The 26,616-nt window shown below is 34.6% G+C and overlaps 1 protein-coding gene across 3 annotated transcripts in view; it reads right to left on the bottom strand.

The window, feature by feature from the left end:
- Positions 1-26,616, bottom strand: part of SOS1 (SOS Ras/Rac guanine nucleotide exchange factor 1) — a 113,155-nt gene that overhangs the window by 47,759 nt on the left and 38,780 nt on the right. For all 3 annotated transcript variants that reach the window (XM_059660051.1, XM_059660049.1, XM_059660050.1), the window contains exons 3-8: positions 21,095-21,226; positions 19,048-19,212; positions 17,075-17,284; positions 11,957-12,100; positions 3,880-3,990; positions 3,704-3,802 (exon numbers count right to left, since the gene is read on the bottom strand). In XM_059660051.1, the coding sequence (XP_059516034.1) occupies positions 3,704-3,802; positions 3,880-3,990; positions 11,957-12,100; positions 17,075-17,284; positions 19,048-19,212; positions 21,095-21,226 (861 nt within the window). The remainder of the gene's footprint in view (positions 1-3,703; positions 3,803-3,879; positions 3,991-11,956; positions 12,101-17,074; positions 17,285-19,047; positions 19,213-21,094; positions 21,227-26,616) is intronic.

Below are 26,616 nucleotides of genomic sequence, written 5' to 3'. Positions count from 1 at the left end.
CGTTAAGATCTAGGACAAGACAGGTATGTCCCTTTTCACCACTCTTGTTCAACATAGCACTAGAAGTTTTAGCCACAGGAATAAGACAAGAAAAATAGAAAGCATATGAATTGGAAAAGAGAAAGTAAAAGTAAACAGAGGTTGTGTTATCTGCTGCACAACACAGAAGAAACGAATTTGCAATTTAATTCAGGAAAACCAACAACACACACACACACACACACACACACACACACACACACACACTGAATCCCCCAATCCAAAACCAAAAAAACCAACAATCCTCAACACAACAAAATCCAGTTATCTAGCACACATACAAAAAGAGGGGGGGAGGGGAGGGTAAGTAGCCTGTATTCAGGGGGGAAAAGTAAATTTATAAAAATTGACTCCAGAGTTGGCCTGGAGGTCAAATCCCCCCCAGTATTACCTACACCAATCAAGTCTTAACTACAACAAGACTGCGCACAAAGACCACAAGGGGGTGCACCAAGAAAGCATAAAAAATGCAGAGACAAAGAAACAGGACACAAACAACAGAAATGGAAGATATAGAGTTCAAAACCACACTTTTAAGGTCTCTCAAGAACTGTCTAGAAGCCGCCGATAAACAGTAAGGCCTTCGAAAAGACTGGTGAGACCACCGATAAATATAGTGAGATCCTCAAGAAATCTAATGAGACCCTCGATGTTGTGATAGAGAACCAACTAGAAATTAAACATACACTGACTGAAATAAAGAATATTATACAGACTCCCAACAGCAGACCAGAGGAGCGCAAGAATCAAGTCAAAGATTTGAAATACGAAGAAGCAAAAAACACCCAACCGGAAAAGCAAAAAGCAAAAAGGATCCGAAAATACGAAGATAGTGTAAGGAGCCTCTGGGACAGCTTCAAGCGCACCAACATCCGAATTATAGGGGTGCCAGAAGATGAGAGAGAGCAAGATATTGAAAACCTATTTGAAGAAATAATGACAGAAAACTTCCCCTACCTGGTGAAAGAAATAGACTTACAAGTCCAGGAAGCGCAGAGAACCCCAAACAAAAGGAATCCAAAGAGGACCACACCAAGACACATCATAATTAAAATGCCAAGAGCAAAAGACAAAGAGAGAATCTTAAAAGCAGCAAGAGAAAGAACCTCAGTTACCTACAAGGGAATACCCATACGACTGTCAGCTGATTTCTCAACAGAAACTTTGCAGGCCAGAAGGGAGTGGCAAGAAATACTCAAAGTGATGAATACCAAGAACCTACAACCAAGATTTCTTTATTCAGCAAAGCTATAATTCAGAATTGAAGGTCAGATAAAGAGCTTCACAGATAAGGAAAAGCTAAAGGAGTTCATCACCATCAAACCAGTATTATATGAAATGCTGAAAGGTGTCCTTTAAGAAGAGGAAGAAGAAGAAGGTAAAGATACAAATTATGAACAACAAACATCCATCTATCAACAAGTGAATCTAAGAATCAAGTGAATAAATAATCTGATGAACAGAATGAACTGGTGATTATAATAGAATCAGGTGCATAGAAAGGGAATGGACTGACTATTCTTGGGGGGGAAAGGGGTGTAGGAGATGCAGGAAGAGACTGGACAAAAATTGTGCACCTATGGATGAGGACAGTGGGTGGGGAGTGAGGGCGGAGGGTTGGGTGGGAACTGGGAGGAGGGGAGTTATGGGGGGGAAAAAGAGGAACAACTGTAATAATCTGAACAATAAAGATTTAATTAAAAAAAAAATTGACTCCAAATGGGCCCAGAGGTTGGTTGGATTTAGGAAAGACTTCAAAGTGGCTTTTATGATCATGTTCAAAGAATTAAAGGAAAACATGGTTTTATTAAGTGGATAGATAGGGATTATCTGGAAACTATCAAACAAATCCAAATGGAAATTCTAAAGTATAATAACTAACAATTCTATTGACAGATCAATACAAATTACCAAATTCAAGAAAATGAGAAAAAGGGATTTAAGAAAAATGAAGTTTCAGAGACTTTGGAACATAAAGTAGTAGAACCAATATACATAACTGGAGTTCTAAATGGAGAGGAAATGAGAGAAAAATGGCCAAAATGAAAGAATAATGTAAAAGCAAGTTAAAATCTGAAGTGCAGCAAGGAGTTTGAAACTTTAAGCAGGAAATTAATACTTTAAAATGTAAGGATCTCTCCTTATGAAAATAAAATACCTTTTAAAATAATTTTTTTTCTTATTAGAGAAAAAATTACCAAAACTATAAATGCCCCTCACAGCAGTTTAATTTATTTAAGATTGGAACAGGACAATAATTAGGTATTTACTTATAATAGCTCCTAAATTACACTATTCTATGTTTAACTTTAGATATTCAACATCTATGGTCAGATACAATACCATTTAGCTCACAGCTTTGAGCTCATCATTTCAGGATAATTTCTAAATTTAGAAAGCCAGTTCAAGGGAATAAAATCAAGACAGACCTCTACTGGGGTTATTTTTATGAGACTCAGAGAGAAGTTATGTTTTCTAAATTTCTTATTGCTGGTATTAACACATCAGCTCATGGACAGTGTAAAAAATGGTCTTGAGCATATAGCACTTAAACCAGATGCATGCACAACATAAAAAAGTAGAAGAAAAATGGTCTAGAGTAGAAGATGTTTGATATTGTCCAGTTTCCAAAATGGAAAGGCAGCAAACCAAAGCCATTAACACATGCACACAAGGTATTTGTAAAAGGGGACTGCAGAGCATATTTCTTCACAGAGAGTTTTTGGCACACCATGTGAAGGCCATTAGTGGGTGTTTAAATTAAATGAGGTAGCATGATTCATATTTGCCTTTACCAATTTGTTTTACATAGCACTGAAAAAAAGAGACTACTTTGGGAGGGAAAAAATCTCCTGTGTTTAATATTTCTCAGTTCTTGATCCTAAGTTTTCCACTCACAGCACCTCGCAGTTCTCAGTTTTTATCTGTAATCCTTTCCCATGATTCCCATACTTAAGTATTTGGTGCGTGGGCCAGTACTCTAACCACTGATCAATACCGGCCAGGGCTATCCATAATCTAAAGGCGACATCATTAGATACAGAAAATTTTTAAAAGGTTATTATCTTCGAGCTACACTACTGAATTATAATTCATATATAGTAAGGTTCCCCCTTTTCCTAGTTAATTTCAGTATATAACAGGAAAAAAAGGGGGGGGGAGCAGAATCCTTTCCTTTTAGTCAGTGCTTCTGAAATTGAGTATTTTTGAACTGTGATAACATGGTGAATTTTTACTGGGGTTATACATAGTTCACTGTTTCTAAAGTAAAGATAAACAATTTTATAGAGATAGTTGCAAACTTGAGCTACGAAAATTAGGTAATAAATCTTCCCCATTTGGCCTTATCCTCATACTATCTAAGTCTCTAAATATGCTGAGGTCCCAAAATGGGTTACTTGGATGCATAAATAAATCCAATGTTGTTTCCATATAACCATCAATGTAAACAAAACGTAAGGACACAAGATAAAAAATATCTGATTGTTGCTTTAAAATTCACTATTAAAACTGAAGAAAATATGCCACTTTTTTGCAGATTCATTTGTATTTGCTTATTAACTAGAAAAAGAAAATAGATACAGATTAATGTCCATGGGTGCTCACATAATAATTGATACACAAGTTGGTAAAAAATTATATCACAATTGAATACTTTTCTTACCTTTAAAAGTTCAAAATAATGTAGACAGTGGTAAACAGGGGCTAGAAGCAGTCTGGGTAGAACATACTGAACAGCTTCTTTAAAACCTTCGCCTATTGACTAGAAAACAAAGTGATTTAATTTTTTTTAAGTTTAGTTTTCAGATATCATATATCTTGATTTAAAAATAACTATACCTGTAAATAAAGTGCCGCTCCAGGCTTTGATAACTGACTAAGGAAACGATCATGAAAACCAGGTCGTAAAATATCTCGAGCATATGATTCATATGGATCAAATGCCAGTTCCTTAGAAAATAAAGAAGGTAAAACATAAATTATCTTTCTCCAAAGTAGAACATAAAAAAACAAAAAACCCACAATCCATAAACAGAAAAATTAAATTATGGGCACATCTATACCAGCACAATTACATCTTTCCTTCAAAGCCTCCAAACAAGACTACATGGCTATTAATTATAATTTTAACAAAATAAATCTAATATTTTCAAGTAAGACAGTAAATCAATTTATTCTGATGAGTAATAAGAGCCTTATATGTTATGACACCTAATCAACAGATTCTAGTAGAGTATTATCAACAAACATGGTCATAAGAATTGGGAGACTTTGGGTTCTAAAAAACAAGCTTAGCCTAAACACCAAAGAATATAGATATATAGATATCTACAACTAGATAAACATTTAGATACTGGTGCCAGCCATTTATTTTCTCATGGTCATTTCTTAGTGGCAGACTTTTACTTTCATATTCTGTAAGTCAGAGATAACAGTTTATAATCATCTATAATTCATTGTTACAGTTTTCACAAGACATTTAAACAATTTAATTCAAATTATCCAAAAATTTACCATCATCAATCATTAATAACCTAAACAACTGTAATAGTTATGTCTAAAAGATTAGAATATACTGGTTTTGATGATTCCTGAGGAAAAGGGAGTAGGTATCTAGATTTTAGCAGGAGGTAGGATCTCTATTCTTTCCCATCCTATGTCATATTCTAGGTAAAAAAACAAAATTACAAAAGAGGTGCTCTAGATTCTAGCAAAAGCTTTCTATGAAGGGTAATTCTAGAAAGAGGAAAGGGACATCTAGTGGAGGCATGCAGCAAAAGGAAAAGACGAAAAAAATGACGTTTATGTATTAATTAGTCTTAATGTTATCAGATTCTTTTTTTAAGGAAAGACTGAATAACAACAACACAAGATCAGGAATCAGAAGACTTCAGTTCTGTTTTTTGCGAAATGCAATATGGTATACAAAATTCCAAGTCATCTGAATTCTTGAGCTGGCTCCTAGTTCATTTCCCAATTTCAATACTTTCAATTGTTTTCCCACTAAAAATTTCTATAGTAATATAACACTGGAAATTACAGTCCAGCTCATTGTAGATTTTACTGGAATGGAGAGTTTCAATAATAACAACAGAAAGGAGTCAGATATGAATTAAGTTGCTGGGAGAGAGAAAAAAAATGTGATCAGATGCTTCTAAATTGTGTATCTTGAACTCTAGACATCATCTACAGCAGATAATGTTTGCCCTCTTCCCCTTTCAATACACTTTATTTAGAAAATTTTTATAAGAACTATATACATAAAGAAAAGGCTACACAGTGTAGTGGCTTACAAGCATGTCTTTAGAGTCATAGAGTTCCAATTTTTATTGCACTACTTTTTAGCTGTGTGAACTTTGACAAACTACTTCCTCTCTCTAAGCCAGCTTCCTCATTGGAAAATGTAGGTTATACCTACTTCAAGGGGTTGTTTTAAGAATTAAATATCATATGCAAATGCTTACAATTGGGTATGCATGTAATAAGCACTAAACAAACAGTACCTAGTATTATCATTCTAAAGTAGCTAATATTAAGAGAAAAAAAAATTGAAAACTAACTGGGAATCCAAGCTCTAATCACATAGGTTTATTCTTAAGGATAAATTTATAGAATGGCAAGCACTTCTAAGGACCCATGTGTAAATTAATAGATGACTTTATGATTAGTTTTCTGGTTTAAATGCAAAACTTACAAAATTCATAAATATTTTAATAATATACATAACTATGTATTATCTGTTAGGACAGTGGTTCTCAACCTTCCTAATGCCGCAACCCTTTAATACAGTTCCTCATGTTGTGGTGACCCCCAATTTCATTGTTACAAATTGAACATAATTAAAGCATAGTGATTAATCACAAAAACAATATGTAATTATATATGTGTTTTCCGATGGTCTTAGGCGACCCCTGTGTAAGGGTCTTTCGACCCCCAAAGGGGTCGCGACCCACAGGTTGAGAACCGCTGTGTTAGAATATTCTAAATGTACAGAAGAGTACAGAGAACAACCTAACATTGCTATCTTCACCATCTAGCTCAGAAAAGCAATAGTTTATAATGCTGCAGATTAAAAAAACCCAAAACACTATAGGTATAACTGATCTCCTGGATTATGTACAATTGTACCATTTTACATTCCCACCAGCAAGTATAAGGGTTCCAATTTCTCTACATCCTCACCAACACTTATTTTCCTTAAAAAAAAAAAATTATAGCCATCTTAATGAGTGTGAATTGGTACTTTATAATGGTTTTGTTTTGCATTTCACTAATGACTAATGATGTTAAGCATATTTTCATGTGCTTATTGCTATTGCATATTTTCTTTGGATAAATTCCTATTGAAATCCTTTGCCCATTTTAAAGTTGGGATGTCTTTTTATAAGAGTTCTTTATATACACTGAATACTAGATCTTTATCAGATATATAATTTGTAAACATTTTCTCCCATTTTGTGTGCTATCTTTTCACTCTTGATGGTGTCCTTTGAAGTACAAACATTTTTAAGTCCAAATTACTTATTTTTTCTTGTGCAGCTCATGGGTTTGGTGTCATATACCTAAGAATCCTTTGCCAAGGCCAAAGTCATGAAGACTTAGCCATGCTTTCTTCCAAGAGCTTTATAATTTTAGCTCCTACTTTAGGACTTGGATCTATTTTGAGGTTATGTTTGTATATGGTGTAAGGTAAAGATTTCAACCTCACTCTTTCGTGTTCCTCATAACTTTAGAGTATCATTTTTTGAACAGAAGTTTTAAACTTTCTTTAAAATATATTTTTTGATTAATTTCAGAAAGGAAGGGAGAGGGAGAGAGAATCATTGATAGGATGCCTCCTGCATAGCCCCTATTGTGAATCGAGACCACAACTCGGGCATGTGCCCCTGATTGGAATTGAACCTGGGACCCTTCAGTCCCCAGGCCAATGCTCTATCCACTGAGACAAACGGGCTAAGGCAGAAGTTATTTATTTATTTTATTCTTTCTTGTTTAAAGTATTACATGAGTCTCCTTTTTTCCCCCATTGACCTCTCCGGCACCACCCCCTCCCCCAAGCATAAGCCCCCTCACCCTTCTACTGTCTGTGTTCATTGGTTTTGCTCACATGCATGCAAACAAGTCCTTTGGTTGATCTCTTACCCCCTCACCCCCCCGCCTTCCCTCATAGGTTGTACAGTCTGTTCGATGCTTCTATGTCTCTGGTTCTATTTTTGTTCATCAGTTTATATTGTTCATTATATTCCACAAATGAGTGAGATCATGTGATATTTATCTTTCTCTGACTGGCTTATTTCGCTTAGCATAATGCTCTCTAGTTCTATCCATGCTGTTGCAAATGGTAAGAATTCCTTCTTTTTTACAGCAGCGTAAAATTCCATTGTGTAGATATACCACAGTTTTTTAATCCACTTGTCTGCTGATGGGCACTTAGGCTATTTGCAAATCTTAGCTATTATAAATTGTGCTGCTATGAACATAGGGGTGCATATATCCTTTCTGATTGGTGTTTCTGCTTTCTTGGGATACATTTCAAGAAGTGGGATGACTGGGTCAAATGGGAGTTCCATTTTTAATTTTTTGAGGAATTGCCATACTGTTCTCCACAATGGCTGTACCAGTTTGCATTCCCACCAGCAGTGCAAGGGGGTTCCTTTTTCTCCACATCCTCTCCAGCAATTGTTGTTTGTTGATTTATTGATGATAGCCATCCTGACAGGTGTGAAATGGTACCTCGTTGTTTTGATTTGAATCTCTCGACTTTGAGCATGTTTTCACATGTTTTTTGGCCTTCCGTATGTCCTCTTTCGAAAAGTGTCTATTTAGGTCCTTTGCCCATTTTTTGATTGGATTGTTTATCTTCCTTTTGTTAAGTTGTATGAGTTCCCTGTAAATTTTGGAGATTAAACCCTTATCGGAGATAACATTGGCAAATATGTTCTCCCATGCAGTGGACTTTGTTGTTGTTTTGTTGATGCTTTCTTTTGCTGTGCAGAAGCCTTTTACTTTGATGTAGTCCCATTTGTTTATTTTCTCCTTAGTTTTTCCATTGCCCTTGGAGCTGTATCGGTAAAGATATTGCTACGACATATGTCTAATATTTTGCTGCCTATGGAGTCTTCTAAGATTTTTATGGTTTCCCGTCTGACGTTTAAGTCCTTTGTCCATTTTGAATTTATTTTTGTGTATGGTGTAAGTTGGCAGAAGTTTTAAAGTTTAAATTTCTTCTTTAATGGTTTTTACTTTCTACATGAAAGAAACCCTTCCAATCTCAACATCATAAATATGTTCTATATTTTCTTCTGAACTTCTAAAGTTTTGTTTTTCATTTTTAGATTTTAAATCTATTGATAACTTTTTGTGTATGACATGAACTAAGTAAGAATTTTGTTTGTCTCTATATGGACAACTATAATTCTCCGCCCGCCCCCCATTTGTTCATTGTAACCTATAGGCAGTATTTCTATTTTTTTGGTAATTCTCCTAAATGTTTTCAATATAAAATATAGTTTGTTATTTTTAATTTTTCTAAATTTCAAAGAGAGTTTAAAGTTGTTCAATTTTTCTCTCTTTCTAAATACAAGCCCACTTTACACACTGTATAATTTATTACTGGTGCTTAGAAGTTTAGTTTAACCTTTCCTTTTAAACACACACACACACACACACACACGTTTGATTTTTAAAATATTCAGAAGTTTATCAAATTACCAACACATTTCTCAACTTTAGTTCTTGCATCCCTTGACTGCCCTAAGTAGAACTTTCCTTCTTGCTGAAGAACATCGTTCAATACTTCTTATAATGAGGGCCTATGGGTAGGAAACTTTTGGTCAATGTCTGCTGGTTTTGTTTTTATTTTTAAATTCTTTATTGTTTAAAGTATTACATGAGTCTCTTTCCCCCCAACCCATTGACCTCTCCCCCATGTCTGTTTTTATTTGTTTCTCACTTTTTTCCCCCTCTGAACTGCTTGTTAAATTGAGGTATAATTTACATAAAGTCCACAGTTTGATGAATTTTTATGTTTATACAATCATCTGTATAATCAACACTCAGATAAGGAAAACTTATCTACAACAACTGCTATCCCAAAGATCTGTTTATATACAGAACTTCCTACAAATGCAATTATAGTATTTTGAGTCTTATTTTGTGCAACAGTGTTGCCTTTAAAAAAACAGTTCATTCTTTTATTATTACCCTATAGCATTTCACTGTGTGAATATATCACAGATTATCCATTATGAATAAACCTGTTACAAACATTGTTGAACATGCCTTTGGTAAATACAGGCATTCTTTTCTTTTTCTATACGCCCAGGAGTGGAACTGCTGGACCATAGAGTACATTGTATTCTTAGCTTCAGTAGATATGTTAAACAGTTTTCCAAAGTAGCTGCAGAATTAACACCCGCTCCACCAGCAATGTAGAGTTCCAACTGTTCCATGGCTTTAAATTGCATTTCCTTGATAATGATGTTGAGCACCTTTTGTTCTTTTAGGAAGTACTTGTTCAGGTCTTTTGTCAGGTCTTTTATCTATTTCTGCAAAAACCTAAGTTGCCTATCTTTTAGTTATTGATTTGTAGGAGTTCTTTACATACTCTGGATACGAGTCTTTCATTGGCTATAGATATTACGATATTACGATATTGTCTCCCAGTCTATAGCTTCCCTTTTCACTCTTTTAATTTTGTCTATTGATGAACAGGTGTTCTTACATTTAATGTAGTCTGGTTTATCAATCTTTTCTTTTATGGTTAGTTTTTTTGTGTCCTGTTTAAAAAATCTTTGCCTATTCCAAGGTCATGAAAATCTCATTTGCTTTTGCTAGCTTTACTATTTTAATCTTTGTGCTCACTCTTTTTTAAATTTTATTTTTCAATTACAGTTTACATTCAATATTATTTGTATTAATTTCAGGTGTATAGCATAGTGGTTAGACAATCATATACTTTACAAACTGGTCTCCCAATATTTCAAGTAACCACTTGACACCAAACATAGTTATGTACTAACTCTTGAATAAAGGTTTAGTTGGGCAGAAAACACTATTTTCCCTTAGTATTTTGAAGATATCACACAACTGATTGCTAAAAACCTCCTTGTTAAAACCTCCTCTCATTCTCAGTGTAGTTTCCCTTTTGCTTCTCACAGTTCATAACATATTCTATTTTTCACTACAATGCTTTTGGCTGTGGTTTTTAAAAAATTTATCCTGTCCAATATTTGGAATTCATTTTTAATCTGAGAACTTGTATCTTCATTTCTGGAAAATTTTCAGTTTGTATCTTTTCAAATTTGTCTGAAATACCTATTAGATGTATATTGAAGCCTTCCAATGTACCCTTAATTACTCTTAACTAGCCTTTTATATTCTTATCTTGGTCTCTGTGTGTCACATTTTTAGTGAATTCCTAAATTCATTAATTTCATCCTTGAACTAGATCTGGTAAACATTATACTACACTATGAGTTTTTATTGCATTGCATGTATATTTAATTCCCAATATCTTTTCATACCTACTTGTTCTTGTTTCCTTCCTGCCTGTTTTGTTTCACAATGTCTTTTTTATACATGTATCATATGCTTTTATTTATCTAGTTGAGCATCCTAAACTTCCTTTAAATTCTTTGTAATCTATTGTACAAAATTAAATTAATCTGGAATGAATTCATTTTGTAATTGTTGATTTTGTTAGATATCACTCCAAGCATTCGACTTTGTCTTGTATTTTAGAATTTTGTATTATAGACTTCTTAGGGGGGAGGCTTTAAATTTTTGGTTTCCTTTTCTCTCTCCCATTCCTATATGATCACTCATTCAGACCAGAATCTGCTCTTAAAATGACTTTTCAAAAAGGTCTCAGGCTCTGTAATCATATTTGCTGATTATTGTGGGATACTCTGTTAGGTTTTAAAGTACATTTGTTATAAAGTAGTGTTTCTGTCTCCTCACCTCAGGTCCACAACTTTCTATAAATCCTTATAAGCATCAGGTTGGCAGATTTCCCCAGTATCCTATTACAACCAGGGCCTCAAAGCAAGAAGCCTTGCCCACTTCCATGGAACACATTTAGTCCTTATTATTCTTAAGAGCTCAACACCCAGCTATCAGAGCTCACTCCTTGAATGTCTATTCCATTTCTAATCTTGTTTTTGCCTACAAATTTTGAATTTTTTGTTTTATAACGCCGTGTTATAATAAAATGTATAGATTTTAAAGTGAGAACAAAGCAAGAGCTAGAAATCTCAGAATGAATATCAATGCTAACTTATTAGGACTAACATATATTTCAGCATTTGAAATATCCAAGGAGACTAATCATTTTTCTAAACTCATGATATCTGAATCATTTCACCACTCCTACTCTAAATAATAATGTGTGATTGTCATATATTGAATAGTTTACTGTGTGGAGATGGTTAGCTAAATATTTTAGGTAGGTTATTTTATTTGTCACAAAAATCCAGAGTTCTATTATTATCCTTGTTTTACAAATATAGATATAGAGGTTTAGAGATGTGAAATAAATTGCCCATGGTTACATAAAACTAGTAAGTAGCAGAGTTTAGATGGAACACAATATAGAGGCCAAATTCTATGGCCTCTTCACTGATAGGGCCTTCATCAACTTTTCTTATCCTTGCTGTGGTAAGATAGACAATTGAGTGTCAGCTGTAAATGCCTCCCCGCTATGGGATCTGAGTTTTTTTAATGAACAACAGACTACTTTTTCTGGGTTCCATAAGAGAAACAAATGTTAACAATGACCCTCGGAAGGGGCAATAAAGCAGAGTAGACAGCAGTTACTATCTATGACCCTAGCTGGAAACAATAATTAAGATTCCAATTTCAATGCAAAGCAGGACTTTTATGCAGTTTTGTTTTGATGTATAATTAAAGTACTTACCTCTGCTAAGTCTTCAAAACAGCTTCCTACTAGTGGATGGGGACTACCTTCATCCGTCATTTCTACAGTATCTTCTATAAGGCCCAGTAACTTTACACTAAGTTCATGTATATCTACTATACGACTAAATATATTTTCTACATCCTGTTGGGAAGAAAATAACACTCAGGTTGTATAATAAAAAACAAGTTTTGAGCCAATAAATCATTTTAAAATCACAAAATTTAAACATGGTATATACAGTGAGAAATTTTAACAACTTACAAATTTAAGTAAAAGATAATGCAAGAATTCCTTTTGCCAGAATGTACAATTTGCAAATGCATTTCATTTCTCTAGGTCAGTGGTTCTCAAACATTTTGGTCTCAGAATACATTTACACTCTTAAAAATTATTAAATACTCCAAAGGGCCTTTGTTTATAATTATACCTATTAATATTTACTATATTAGAAATTAAAACCACAGAAATCTAAAAACATTTAAAAATAACAATAAATAGCATTTTTATGAAAACTATATTTTTCCAATACAAACAAAAAATTTACCTGAGAAGAATGGCATTGCTTTATGTTTTTGCAAATCTCTAACATCTAGCCTAATAGATGATGATTGAATTTACATATATATTTTCCACATTCAATCTGTTGTGGTACACTGTTTTGTTTAAAGCATATGGAGAATATCTTGCTTTACACAGATATGTAGTAGGAAAAAAAGGAGTATTTTAATAGTTTATTCAAATAATTATGGATATCCTTTTCTTTTTCTGTATAGTTTCTTTGAGATGTAAGTTATATACCATAAAATTCACCCTTTTAAAAGGATACTTCAACAGTTTTCATATATTCACAGAGCTGTTCAATCATCCCCATTACCAATTCCAAAACATCTTCATCACCCCCAGAAGAAAGCTTGTATCCATTAGCAGCACTCTCCAGGCTTTTCTTCCTCCTAGTTAATGGCAATCCTAATCTACTTTCTGTCTCTATGGATTTTCCTGTTCTGGACATTTCATATGAATGAAATAAATATCATTTTATGATAATACACAAAATTCAATAAATAGTAGTTTCTTAAAGTTAGTTTCGATGTGGAATCTGAAACCATATCAATTCTGTACTGTTACATTAAAATTCATTGGCCTATTTTGAACTCTGAATGGATCTTTTACCCATGTATGATTCTGTAGCATTATGAATTTGGTCACTTGGAAAATATGAGTCCATTGAGTTCTGCAGATTTTCCAAACATGTATTAACATATTTTCACTATACAATATTAAAAGACCAAATCCATTAGCATTATCACAGATCATGGGAGTGGATACAAATTTTCCAAAACTCTAATTAGCTAGAAAGTTCAAATTTTATCACTGTCAACAAACACTGCCAGTTATTTTCCTTGAAGTAACAGGTATGCTTTATTCATTTTTTTCTCCCCACTTGATTCATTTTTGGAAATGTCTGCCAGATATGCATCTGAATAACCATAGTTTGTCAATAACTCTTTCATAAAAGTTGTGTTTCATGAAAAAGGCAGCTAATTCAGTTTGCAACTCAAACAGTGCTTTTTCCTCAAGACAACCACCATACTTTGGTATATAGCAGAAGTGCTTTATTCCAGCTTCCTATCTGCCTCAGCTCTTCTCTAACTTGGGCTTTCTTGAGGCATGTCCATAGGCTCTTGTTCTACTAGTAATGACAAAGAATCTATATGAATCCATGTAGCACCCTTTTACTTCACTTATCATTCTACACTTCTATTATCTTATATTACAAATAGATATGCATATAAGAATACTCAATATAGCACTCTGTAACTTCCATAAGACTTTTCTGTAGGACAGATTCCTGGATAAAGACTTCTGTTATCGGGGTTGTATTTAAAATATCTATGGATATTTTCTTTAAGAGTCCACTAGTTTACCTTTCCATCAGTAGTGTATGGGAGTAAGAGTTTTGCCAAACTCTTACAACAGTGAATATTATCAATCTTAATTTTTAGAAAATTGCTTAGATAATTGAAAAACAAGTACTAATTTGCATTTATTCAATTACTATTTTTGTATTTGATTAACTTTATCAGTGACTATACTTTTTTGTCAAATCAACTTTGAGGCATGATACATATCCAATAAGATATACCTATTTAAATTTACTTCCTGATGAGATTTTGTTCTTCACTAGAACTATAACCATAATCAAGATACAAAACACTTTCATTACCATAGGGAAGTTTCCTTGTGCCCCACCCCCTTTAATCACTACTACTCCCCCAAGAAATCAGTGATCTGTTTTCTGTCACTATAGACTACAACTGTCTTCCTAGAATATTGAACAAATAGAATTATAAGTAGTCTTTTGTATTTGTATACCCATTCAGTTATTGATGGATATTTGAGTTGTTTCCAGTTTGAGACTATTATAAATAAGCTGCTCTGAACATTCATGAACAAGTTTTGTATGGACATGTTTTAATTTCATCTGAATAAAGATGTAGGAATGGAATTTCTAGGTAGAATGGCTAGTTTATGTCTAATGTGATACAAAACTGCCAAACTCTTTTCCTAAGTATTTACACTGGATTACATTCTCACAAGCAATGTAGGAATTTTATATTCTCATATGCAGTTGCTCCACATTCTTTTCCACATTTGGTATTGGCAGTCTTAATTTTAGCCTTTCTAATGAGTGTATAGTAGTATCTCATTGTGGTCTTAATTTGCATTTCCTTGATGACTATTGAGGATGAGCATTTTTTGATATCCTTTTTGGTCATTGGTCTATCTTCTTTTATAAAGTGTTCAATATTTTTGCCCACTTAAAAATATCAGGCTATTTTTTAAATTATTAAATTGTAAAAGTGTTTTATATTCTGGATACAAGTCCTTTGTTAGATATATGTATTTCAAATAGGTTTTACCAATCTGTGGCTTACCTTTTTATTTTTCAGACAATGTATTTGGAAAAGAAAAAGTTTTTAATTTTAACAAAGTCCAAAATTCATTTTTAATTTTATAGTTCTTGACTTTTGCATCCTAAGAAATCTTACATTTTTTAAACAGCTTTATTAAAATATAATTTATATACCATACATTTAGACAATTCAATGGTTTTTACTATATATAGGTTTGTACAACTCATAATTTACTCCTTTGTTTTTTAATGTTTACTCATTGCCATAACTTGAGCCCCAGTCTCAGCCTCTGTAGTGAGCACAATGCTTCTTCATCAGTCATCAACAGCAATGTGGCTACAGTTCTAGGAATTACTAAAATGAAACTCTAGGCAATCTCAACTGTTCTCACTCTGCATTCCCTAGGACTCTATGAGATTGGTTTGATTATTATTGTAAGATCAGTAACCTATTCTCTAATTTTTAATGTTATTGGCTCCCTACATTGTGCTCTTCTCCAAAATACTGTTGTTATACTTCTATTAGTGGCCCAGTGCACGAATTCGTGCACATTGAAAGGAAATTAATTAGAAGGTGGCTGGCGGGGTGGGACTGGGTGAGATGGGCCGGACAAGTCCTAGAGCCAATCTCCCACGGTCCCTCCCCAGCTGGCCACCCCTGGGGTGGCACTGTGGCTCAGAAGGTGTTTACAGGGTGAGTGGGGGTCCCTCTGGCAGGTGGGGTCCTTCGGCCTGGCCTGCAGGGATTAGCTAAAACTGGCTCTCTGACATCCCCCGAGGGGTCAGAGTGCAAGAGGGCACTCTGCAAAGTTGCTGTCGTACAGGGTGTGGAACGCAAACACAAGTGTGCAGTAAACCAGAATCAGGGCGACAGTGCCCCAGCAACAACATAACCCACAGCTGAAGGTGGAATCGTACGGCCCGTGAGGAATCGGGTTCCCTCCTCTCTGGTTTCAGGGTGTGTCACCTGAGAACTGCCGCTGCCAAGTCACTACAGCTCAGGAGCCCCTATGTTGAGCATCTGCCCTCTGGTGGTCAGTGAGCGTCATAGTGACCAGTTAGATGAAGGAAGGGACACTTAGCATATCAGCCTTTTATATATATACATTATGGTAATTACCACATTGTATTGCAATTTAATTTTAAGTTTATATTCTCTGTCTTTTTTAGATTAAACTTGAGGGAAGAATTTTTTCCTTATTCATCTTTGAATCCTCATTGCTAGGTATGGCACTTAATATATGCAGCACTGATAAAGTGCTGGTTGAATGACTCAAATGTGTTAAATTAAACAAACAAAAAAATATCTGCTTAACACTAGAAAGACTGAAATTTAGTATATACCTATATTGCCCAAAAGCAGTCAAAATGACTGCATTGTGAAAGAATAATATCGGAGCACTCTTCACTTATGGTCCTTAGCTTTTCCAATAACTCACTTCTATTCGACATTCCTTTCATGAATTTAGGGCACAAAAGAAATAAAATAAACAACTTATTAGAACAAGTATCACCGCATAAAGATTCGAATAACAAGTACTAGTTTAGCTTATTGAGCAACTGCAACTTATCAAGTATCGACAATTTATCATGTACTTGTATGTTATCAGGTGACGGTAATCGAAAAAAAATGAAAACTGTTATTTCAATACAGAGCCGAACTGGCCATATAAGAAATTTACTCAATTCAATAATAAGAGTCATTTGATTATTTAAAATTTCCCAAGCAGTCAAAATGACTGCTTTTGGGCAATATAGGTATAACACATATATATATATACCGGAAATGAAGGAAGGGGAGGTAACTACAATTATTAATAAACGCATTTATATGTTGTACAAAAAGTCACAAAATTCTAAGACATTGTGTCCTTATATACATAATTGTTTTTCTAATTGAAATTAAAAAGCAGTCAAAATGACTTCCTTGGGCAATCTAGTGTTAAATAAGAGGTTTTTTCTTTGAAGTACATTAAAGATTCTGTGAATTCATTTCTACTTATATAATCAGTTTAGTTTTCAATTTATAATGTTAAATTTATTGACATGGTTGTAGCAACTTTGTGATCATAGTCACTGTGAATTAAATCCCACAACTTAAAAATGTTTGACAAGTTAGCAATCATGAACTATAAAAATTCAAATTTCATTGGTCATGTAAAATTAACAACACATGCAATGATATACATAATGATACTTACATTAGCTGAAAACAATTTTGAATTGGAGACAAAGGGCTCTCTAAAAACTTTTATAATTAAGTTCAGTTCCCTTATGTATTGCCGAATTTCTGCCATAAATGCCTTTACCAAATCATAGTAAGTCTGCTCCCCTGAGGTGGAAGGTTCTTCATCAGTTAAAGATAATATATTTATATCTTCCACATCTTGATGAAACATATCCATCAACACCTACATAGTCAAAGAGATTTTTAAAAGCATAATAAAATATGAATCTATAGTCAAATTTGAAGTTAAACAGTCTAAATGATTCCTTAAAGACAGTTCTTAAATGACAAAAAGCAAACACAATTATCTTTTCTTGGAAAAATTGCTACCACCTCAACTCAGTTTCTCTAATACAGAATTTAACATCTGGTATCACAAACTGACTCCCCCAAGTTTTCTAGCAATACTAGTTTCTGTCTGTCTCTCTTGTTAACCTATTATTTTTAATTTGTTCTCAAGTCCTATCTTGGATTTCTCTCTGACTTAGTTTTCTTGTTTCATATACTTGCCATCACCACTTCATTTCAGGGCCTCACCACCTCATTTTTCTTTTTTAATATATTTTTATTGTTTTCAGAGAGGAAGGGAGAGGGAGAGAGAGACAGAAACATCAATGATGAGAGAGAACCACTGATGGGCTGCCTCCTGCATGCCCCCTCCCGGGGATCGAGCCCGCAACCCAGGCATATGCCCTCGACCAGAACTGAATCAGGGACACTTCAGTCCGCAGGCTGACACTCTATCCACTGAGCCAAACTGGCTAGGGCTCACCACCTCATATTCAAATAATTCTTATAGCCTTCTTTGCCTACATTTGTTGGATATTGATCAAAATTAAGTCCTGTTTTTTCTAAGAAGTCTACCATTATAACTCTTGCTGAACCTCATCTTTCCCCTTCCATGAACTTCTACATCATTATCCCCATAACACAATAAAATACCATCTTCTCTTGGGTGACTTTCTGCTTGTTTCACAAATATAAGTATCAACTCTGAAACCTTGTTTTATACTTCTCTTGCATCTCCTCCCTGTATGAGCACGTAGGATATACTCAAAAATATTTGTATGGTTCATTTAAAAGTATCAAATATTTTATGTTAATTAAAAAGTAAATACTTTAAAACCAAATATTTATTCATTTAAAAATAAAAAACCTTTGAAATCCTTCATCAGACCAGGTGAATTTTACTCTATACATTCACATTCTAAAAAAACAAATAAACACTAAAATAAAAGTAAATGGATTTAGTAATCAAAAATAATATTCCAAGTCAATAACAATATAGTGAGAAAAAAATGGAATGAAATGCTTCATCAGAAAATATTTTCTTTTCCACAAAGTCATTTTTCTAAAATGAAAATTCTGAGGTAGTATAGTGCAATGACTAAGAACTTTAGAGTCAGGTCTGGAGTTCAAGTCTAGACTTTGAAACTTCTTGAAATATTCTGGACCAAATTCTTTATGATCTTCAGTATCCATTTTATACAATAAGATAAGAGCATCTATTGTATAACAGTATCATAAGGACTAAATGAGATGAATCACATATATGCTTAACTTTAAAAAATGTTTGCTTTTATTAGAGTAAAATCATACAAATAGTATCTAAAGAAAGCTAGGTATTAAAATAAAACTCTTAAGAGTTTAGTATTGTCACATTTTCAAAAATCTTCTAATCCAAATAAAACTTTAAGATATCACTAGTAAGAGATTATTATTAACTTGACTTGAAGCAACGCATAAAAGAAAAACTGTATGACATGTTTAAACACATTTTAATACTATATATAATACTCTATTTTCTTAAAGTGCTATCTTCAGTACTTGCCATTAGATTACTTTAAATACACCTTAACACAAGATATACAATTTTATTCTGACTAAATAGCATTCAGTAAGTCACATAAATATTTAAGAACAAAACAGAGAAGATCAGTATCCTACCTTATCAGCACACATTGCTACTTTTATATCTTGTTTTGTAATTTCATAATGCTGTATATTTCGTACATAATTCCCCACCAGCTTTAAAATGTCTGCAGAAATGTATTCTAATACTGCTACTATGTAAACAGAAACCTGGTGGTCAATTTTATAACCTAGGACCTCCTGAAAAATTAAAAGAAAAGCATGTTTAAAAATCATATACCATAACTTTGATACTGATTTAAAACATGCATACAATTTAGCTTACCTTTTACTAAGGCCTATGATTATCAACAACATTTAATGTTAAGTGGCTCATTTATGAATAATATATTAATTGCTACTTGAAAATATGAGCTAAGAAAAGACCAAATAACCTATCATCATGTAAAATGCTTAAGAAGTACAGATAACTAAATAGATAATCCATAATCTAAGAAGGGAAGCCCAAATTTGGGGAAATGGGATATGCTCGTTGTAACCTAATTCAGAATACCTGGAATTAACTATGACAAAAGAGGTTTTTATCTCTATATAGAACAAGAGTTAATATATTATTGGTATATGTGAATGAATATCTATTAGCCTTGTACCTCTATCCTTTCCAAAGGAACCTGGGCTTTCCAAAACCCTGGTATCTGAACTGTTTACATGGAAAACAGTTCATGCTATGTCCTACTGAGCAATAGTGGTTATTAACAGCATGTTAAATAGTCCTATTATTAGACTTCAAAGAGAGCATGGGCTTTGTGGAGTTTACCAGTTCCTATAGGAAAAAAAATTATATTTTCTAAACAATTCAATTAAGGGGTGGAAAAGCCAACTTTGAAATAAGTTTACTAATGAGTTGGGGACAGGATATGTAAAAACGATTAAATGTTTATAGTGGCAAGGGTATATTAATAAGTTGAAAGATCCATTATTAGACCATAAAACTCAAAATTCAGGATTATTAATACAGCATACACATATCTCAGCTTATTAATTCTCTTAGAATGTAATTCAACATATGCATGATAAAAATCATGAAAAGATAATTATAAAGTAGGCAATTACTACTAGTTTAGTAATTTTATATAACTTGCACTTATTACCTCAGACTATTTAGTAAGATATAGGCAGATAATTTTATTCAAACAATGTGAGTATAAAATATAACCTTTTGACGCTCTTAAACATCACCTAAATGTTTAGCCTTAAATCCTGGACAGATCAAATAGACCTGGATTTCCTAACTCTTACTTATAGCCCTGTGAAGTTGGACTATAAGTTACTTAATCATTTTCTGCCTCAATTACCTCATCTACAAACTGGGGATAATGATAATAACTTAGCTCAGTAATAAAACTTAGATCATGCATGCAAGCATTAACATTTTGCTTGTATTATAGTATGCACAAAATTATTGATATCAAAGTGTTAAGATTTTAATTTTTATAATATCTATATTTTTGATGTAAGAGTTAAACAATAGTTTCTTCATTGTATTAAAATAGAAATAGCATTATTAGAGTTTGCTGCAGTTCCTCCTTCTATGAGCTCTGGTGAGACTCAGCTGACGGAGTGATTTAAATAAGGTAGGACTGGGTGACTAGGTGATCTTTAGGGAATGTTTGTTCAAAGAGTACACATAGCCCAATGACAGTCTCACAGAGGACCCTACCATCCAACGATGTGAAGAACTAAGACCTGAAGGATTTATAGGGACATTCAGGTCAAACCAACAAGAAAGAAGGGTTATAAATTCTCTTTGAGGTTCTACTGATTTCTGAGATGAACAAAATCCACAGCTACAACTTTCTTAGTTCTTTCAATTTGCTTGACTATTACTGTTGAAATTACTTTAAATCATGTTGCCCAACTTAAACATTTCTCTTATCATATCATCCCCCTTACCCCCCATGACATGAATTCCTGGAGAAATTTAAATGAAAAAGAATTACTTTTTTACTTTTCAGTTGACTTTATTCCATAAAACGTATTATTCTTAGTGTTTGAAAAGTAGGGGTTTTATTTTGCTTTTAAAAGGGAAAGAAAAAAAAAAGAGACAGTATTTCAGCTTTACCTTTAATAAAGGATGAATTTTTTCTACTGGGAGAGATAAAGGGTTTCTTCGCTTCCTTTTCTCAATAGCTGACTGGGCATCGGCTATTGCCCACTTATCAATTGGATGAGGAAAACTTTTTTGAACACGTTCCTTGGAAAATAGGAAAATAACAACTAAGCAACAAAATATATTAAATAGTGCTCTTCACTTACAATTTACTTTTAAAATCCAATACTAAGAAAGTATTTTCACATGTTGTATACTTCTTATACTACAAACATACTTAAACTATAGCTGTCAACATATTAGTTTCTTAATTAGGCAATAAGGAATGTTTAATTCATTGTGTTAAGGGCAAAAATCACATTCTGAATTTCAATTTCACTATGATAAAGCTAATAACAAGAATGAGTAGAAGCCATTTTAAACATTATTTATATACAAATTTAAGGAACAAGACCTAAGCTCAAGAAATATCTAAAATCTAATTCTCATTCATTGTCCATACTTTCAATACCAATTACAAGCTCATTTTATACTTGAAACCTCTAAGAATTCTTTTCAATATCCATCATGCAAAGGTATTTGCCTTCAAACCTATTTACAAATCATAGAAATCAAGGGTTTATATTAGTAACAGAAATTTTAATACACTGTAGCTCATCATTAGAGTTTGAATCCTCCATAGGTTACATATTACTTTTTTTTTAAATTAAATCTTTATTGTTCAGATTATTACAGTTGTTCCTCTTTTTCCCCCCATAGCTCCCCTCCACCCGGTTCCCACCCCAACCTCCGCCCTCACACGCCCCGCCCCGCACTGTCCTCATCCATAGGTGCACAATTTTTGTCCAGTGTCTTCCCGCATCCCCCACACCCCTTTCCCTCCCAAGAATAGTCAATCCATTCCCTTTCTATGCACCTGATTCTATTAAAATCACCAGTTCATTCTGTTCATCAGATTATTTATTCACTTGATTTTTAGATTCACTTGTTGATAGATGTGTATTTGTTGTTCATAATTTGTATCTTTACCTTTTTCTTCTTCTTCCTCTTCTTAAAGGACACCTTTCAGCATTTCATATAACACTGGTTTGATGGTGATGAACTCCTTTAGCTTTTTCTTATCTGTGAAGCTCTTTATCTGACCTTCAATTCTGAATGATACCTTTGCTGGATAAAGTAATCTTGGTTGGAGGTTCTTGGCATTCATCACTTTGAATATTTCTTGCCACTCCCTTCTGGCCTGCAAAGTTTCTGTTGAGAAATCAGCTGACAGTGGTATGGATACTCCCTTGTAGGTAACTGACTGTCTTTCTCCTGCTGCTTTTAAGATTCTCTCTTTGTCTTTTGCTCTTGGCATTTTAATTATGATGTGTCTTGGTGTGGTCCTCTTTGGATTCCTTTTGTTTGGGGTTCTCTGCGCTTCCTGGACTTGTAAGTCTATTTCTTTCACCAGGTAGGGGAAGTTTTCTGTCATTATTTCTTCAAATAGGTTTTCAATATCTTGCTCTCTCTCATCTTCTGGCACCCCTATAATTCGGATGTTGGTACGCTTGAAGCTGTTCCAGAGGCTCCTTACGCTATCTTCGTATTTTTGGATTCTTTTTTCATTTTGCTCTTCCGGTTGAGTGTTTTTTGCTTCTTCGTATTTCAAATCTTTGACTTGATTCTTGCAATCCTCTAGTCTGCTGTTGGAACTCTGCATAATATCCTTTATTCAGTCAGTGTATGCTTAATTTCTAGCTGGTCCCTTTTCATAACCTTGAGGGTCTCATTAGATTTCTTGAGGATCTCACTACATTTACCGGCGGTCTCACCAGACTTTTTGAGGGCCTTACTAAATTAATTGGCAGTTTCTAGAAAGTTCTTGAAAAACCTTAAAAGTGTCGTTTTGAACTCTATATCCAGTCGTTTGCTTTTCTCCATTTCTGTCATTTGTGACCTGTTTCTTTGTCTCCACGTTTTTTATGCTTCCCTGTGTTGGTAGAGTGGCTTTGAGTGCTAGGTGTCCTATAGGGCCCAGTGGCTCAGCCTCCCTAATTACCTGAGGTGGACACTCTTGGTGCATCCCTTTGTGGGCTTTGTGCACAGTCTTGTAGTTCAGCCTTGATTGTTGTAGGTATCACTGCAAGGAATTGACCTCCAGGCCAATTGGCTGTGAGAATCAGCTGTGTCTATGGTGGGAGAACTTCTGTGCTGAAGACACCCTTATGAGGCAAGATTTGCTTCAGTGGGGCTTTGGTGCTCACTGAGTCTGCCCCCTGAGTGTGTCCCTTATGGATCTGAGGAGTTGTAATTGGATGGTCCCACTCTGACCACTGGATACACTGGCTCTTGGATCTAAGGAGGTGCTAATTTAGCCTCTTCCTGAGGCTACCCAGCAGGAGCTACAAGGAGATCTGCAGATTCCCCTTCCTTGTTTGGGGTTTGGAGGTGCCCAAATGAGGCCCAGTTGTGAAGCAATGCAAGCTGCTGTGGGGCCTTGGGCCTTCTCTTGAAAGTTCTGGGTCTGTCTGGCCCAGCTGCAGTTTGTTAGATAATTTTCAGATTGCAAAGGGCCAGGGCATTCATATGCAAAAGCCTCTGCTGCAGCTTGGGTGGGGCGGGGTCTCAGGGAATCAACAGGGTGGAGCAAGCAGCTATGGCTAATCCTCAACCCTGCCCTAAGGGGCCCCACGTCTCAGTGTCCTGGTAATCGCTGCAAGCACCTTTGAGAGAAAGCCGCCCTCGAGTTCCGAGTTCTGCCCGCTGCCAGACAGTCCAGTTTCTCCCCGTATGAGTCTGGGTCCCCAGAGACTCACCCGGAACTGGAGTTCAGAGCAGTCGGGGGCTTGTGACTCCCTCCCGATTCAAAAAGACAGCCGCGTCCTCAGTTGCCAGCCCTTGCCACGTGCGCCTCCATACCTCTGCACTTTCGCACCTCCTCTGAGTCTCCGTGTGCTTTTCTCTTTCCTTGTAGTTGTAGAATTTCCACTCAGCCAGCCTTCCTGTGGTTCTGGATGATGTCCGTTTTGTCTTTTAGTTGTATTTTTGAATTTGTTGTGGGAGTCAGCAATTTCCGGTGTTTACCTATGCCGCCATCTTGGTTTCTCCTACGTATTACTTTTTAACAAAATACTTGATTTTAATTTCCAGCACTTATTCAGTTAGAATTTCCATTGAAAGTGAAAGAACTCATGTTAATATAAAAGCTGAATCTCCCTACTTTAATAAACTAACGTAATTCACTTCAAGCAAAAAATACTGTCATCCTCTCAAGTTTTTAAAATCACCTTTCAGGATACCATAATTACTAGTAAAACCAGTAGAGGTCGCTATTACATAATTTTAACATGGATTTTTAATCACTCAGTATTTAGTAGTACTACTAGATAAAATTAAACATCACTTCTTATTATAAATCTAAATAAGAAGTTTTTTCAGTTGTTATTAAAATGGAAAATAAAATAGATTTCCATGTGATGTGGGGCAGGGGGACAGGCAGGTTATTCTAGGACATGTTAAGAATAAATTTATAAATTAAGAATAGTTTAACTCTTTCAAGTTTACTAAACTTTCTTACTATCTATATTCAAGGCTAAATCAGCTGCCAAATATAAGAAGTGATCATTTTAATTCTAATTAATGGAATCAGTAATGTGTTGAAAGAAATTATTGTAGTTAAAAATGGAATTTACATACTTTTTCAAATGTCTAATTGAAAAGCTTTTTGCCAGGATAGTTTATCCTTATATAACACAGGCAAACATAAAGATCCAAAATATTGGGGCAGTTTGGATTGTAAAAATGGAAGACAAAAGAGAAGGGGAAAAGGTAGAAAGGAACAAAGAAAACAAAAATTATTTTCCTTCTTCAAGTCAACACTATAGACTTGCTATTCCAATAGAACAACTTTACTATGATTCCCAATTAAAATTTTCACATCAATGGTTTTAGTCCATGGTTAATTCAATGGGTATAACCATGGTACAAACCTTATAATAGTATGACCCTATGGCTTGTAACTTTTTTTTTAACCTCAACTCATAGGAAGAAATCATAAATTTTTAATACATTTTATATTATATCCTTGCCCATCACACACACACTAAACTGGAACAAAGTTTCATAAAATAAAACTTGTCATTATATGCAGTGAACTAATATTTTCTTAACATTAAAAATATGTTAGCTGGGCAATGCACTAAAGTGATTTTATGACCTAGCAGGGGTGGGCAAACTTTTTGACTCGAGGGCCACAATGGGTTCTTAAACTGGACCAGAGGGCCGGAACAAAAGCATGGGTGGAGTGTTTGTGTGAACTAATATAAATTCAAAGTAAACATCATTACATAAAAGGGTACGGTCTTTTTTTTTTTAGTTTTATTCATTTCAAATGGGCCGGATCCGGCCCGCGGGCCGTAGTTTGCCCACGGCTGACCTAGAGTCTAAAAAAACACTCAAATAGAGTGGTGATAGAAGCAGTAGAGCCCTAACCGGTTTGGCTCAGTGGATAGAGTGTCAGCCTGCAGACTCAAGGGTCCCAGGTTCGATTCCGGTCAAGGGCATGTACCTTGGTTGCAGGCACATCCCCAGTAGGGAGTGTGCAGGAGGCAGCTGATCGATGTTTCTCTCTCATTGATGTTTCTAACTCTCTATCCCTCTCCCTTCCTCTCTGTAAAAAAAAAAAATCAATAAAAAAAAACATATTTTAAAAAAAAAGCAGTAGAAGAAAACAGAAGGTGAACTCAATCTGACCATTCTAAAGATACTTGACATGTATCTTTGAAAAAAAATCATGGTGGAATTACAGAGGAAAATTGTAGCCAGGAACTGGGTGGAAGAAAAAGAAAATACAACAGCAATCCCTTTCCATCTCAATTTCATCTACCTAATTCTGAGTGTATCTGTTGTTTTTTAACAAAGAAGGGGAAAGAAATTCCGGAAAGACAAAACAGAATGCAGAAACTGGCCGGTGTGACTCGGTAGGTTAGGCTTTGTCCTATGCAATAGGAGGTTGCAGGTTGTGTGCTTGATTCCCTGGTAGGGGGCGTGCAGGAGGCATTCAATCATGTAATCTCACAACAATGTTTACTTCTCTCTCTAAAAATCAACAAACTATTTTTTAAAAATAAAAAAAAGAATGCAAGAAAGGAGAAATAACAATGATCAAGAACACATTTTAGCCCTAACCGGTTTGACTTAGTGGATACAGCATCGGCCTGCGGACTGAAAGGTCCTAGGTTCAATTCAGGTCAAGGGCATGTACCTTGGTTGCGGGCACATCCCCACTAGGGGGTGTGCAGGAGGCAGCTGGTCGATGTTTCTCTCTTCGATGTTTCTAACTCTCTATCCCTCTCCTTTCCTCTCTGAAAAAAAATCAATAAAATATATATATTTTTAAAAAGAACACATTTTAAATTTACTTAGTGTATTACTGGAATAAATTATACAACTATATACTTAGGAACACCAAGGGTCAGAATGTATGGGAAAAGACTGGTAAGATAAAAAAAGGTGCCATGAATGTGGAAAGGCCAAGTTGAAAGAATTACTTT

The sequence above is a fragment of the Myotis daubentonii genome, chromosome 12 (genome assembly GCF_963259705.1).
Source record: "Myotis daubentonii chromosome 12, mMyoDau2.1, whole genome shotgun sequence".
NCBI classification, from domain to species: domain Eukaryota; kingdom Metazoa; phylum Chordata; class Mammalia; order Chiroptera; family Vespertilionidae; genus Myotis; species Myotis daubentonii.
The sequence above is the reverse complement of the archived record's forward strand: the minus strand, read 5'-3'. Positions and strand labels throughout refer to the sequence as shown.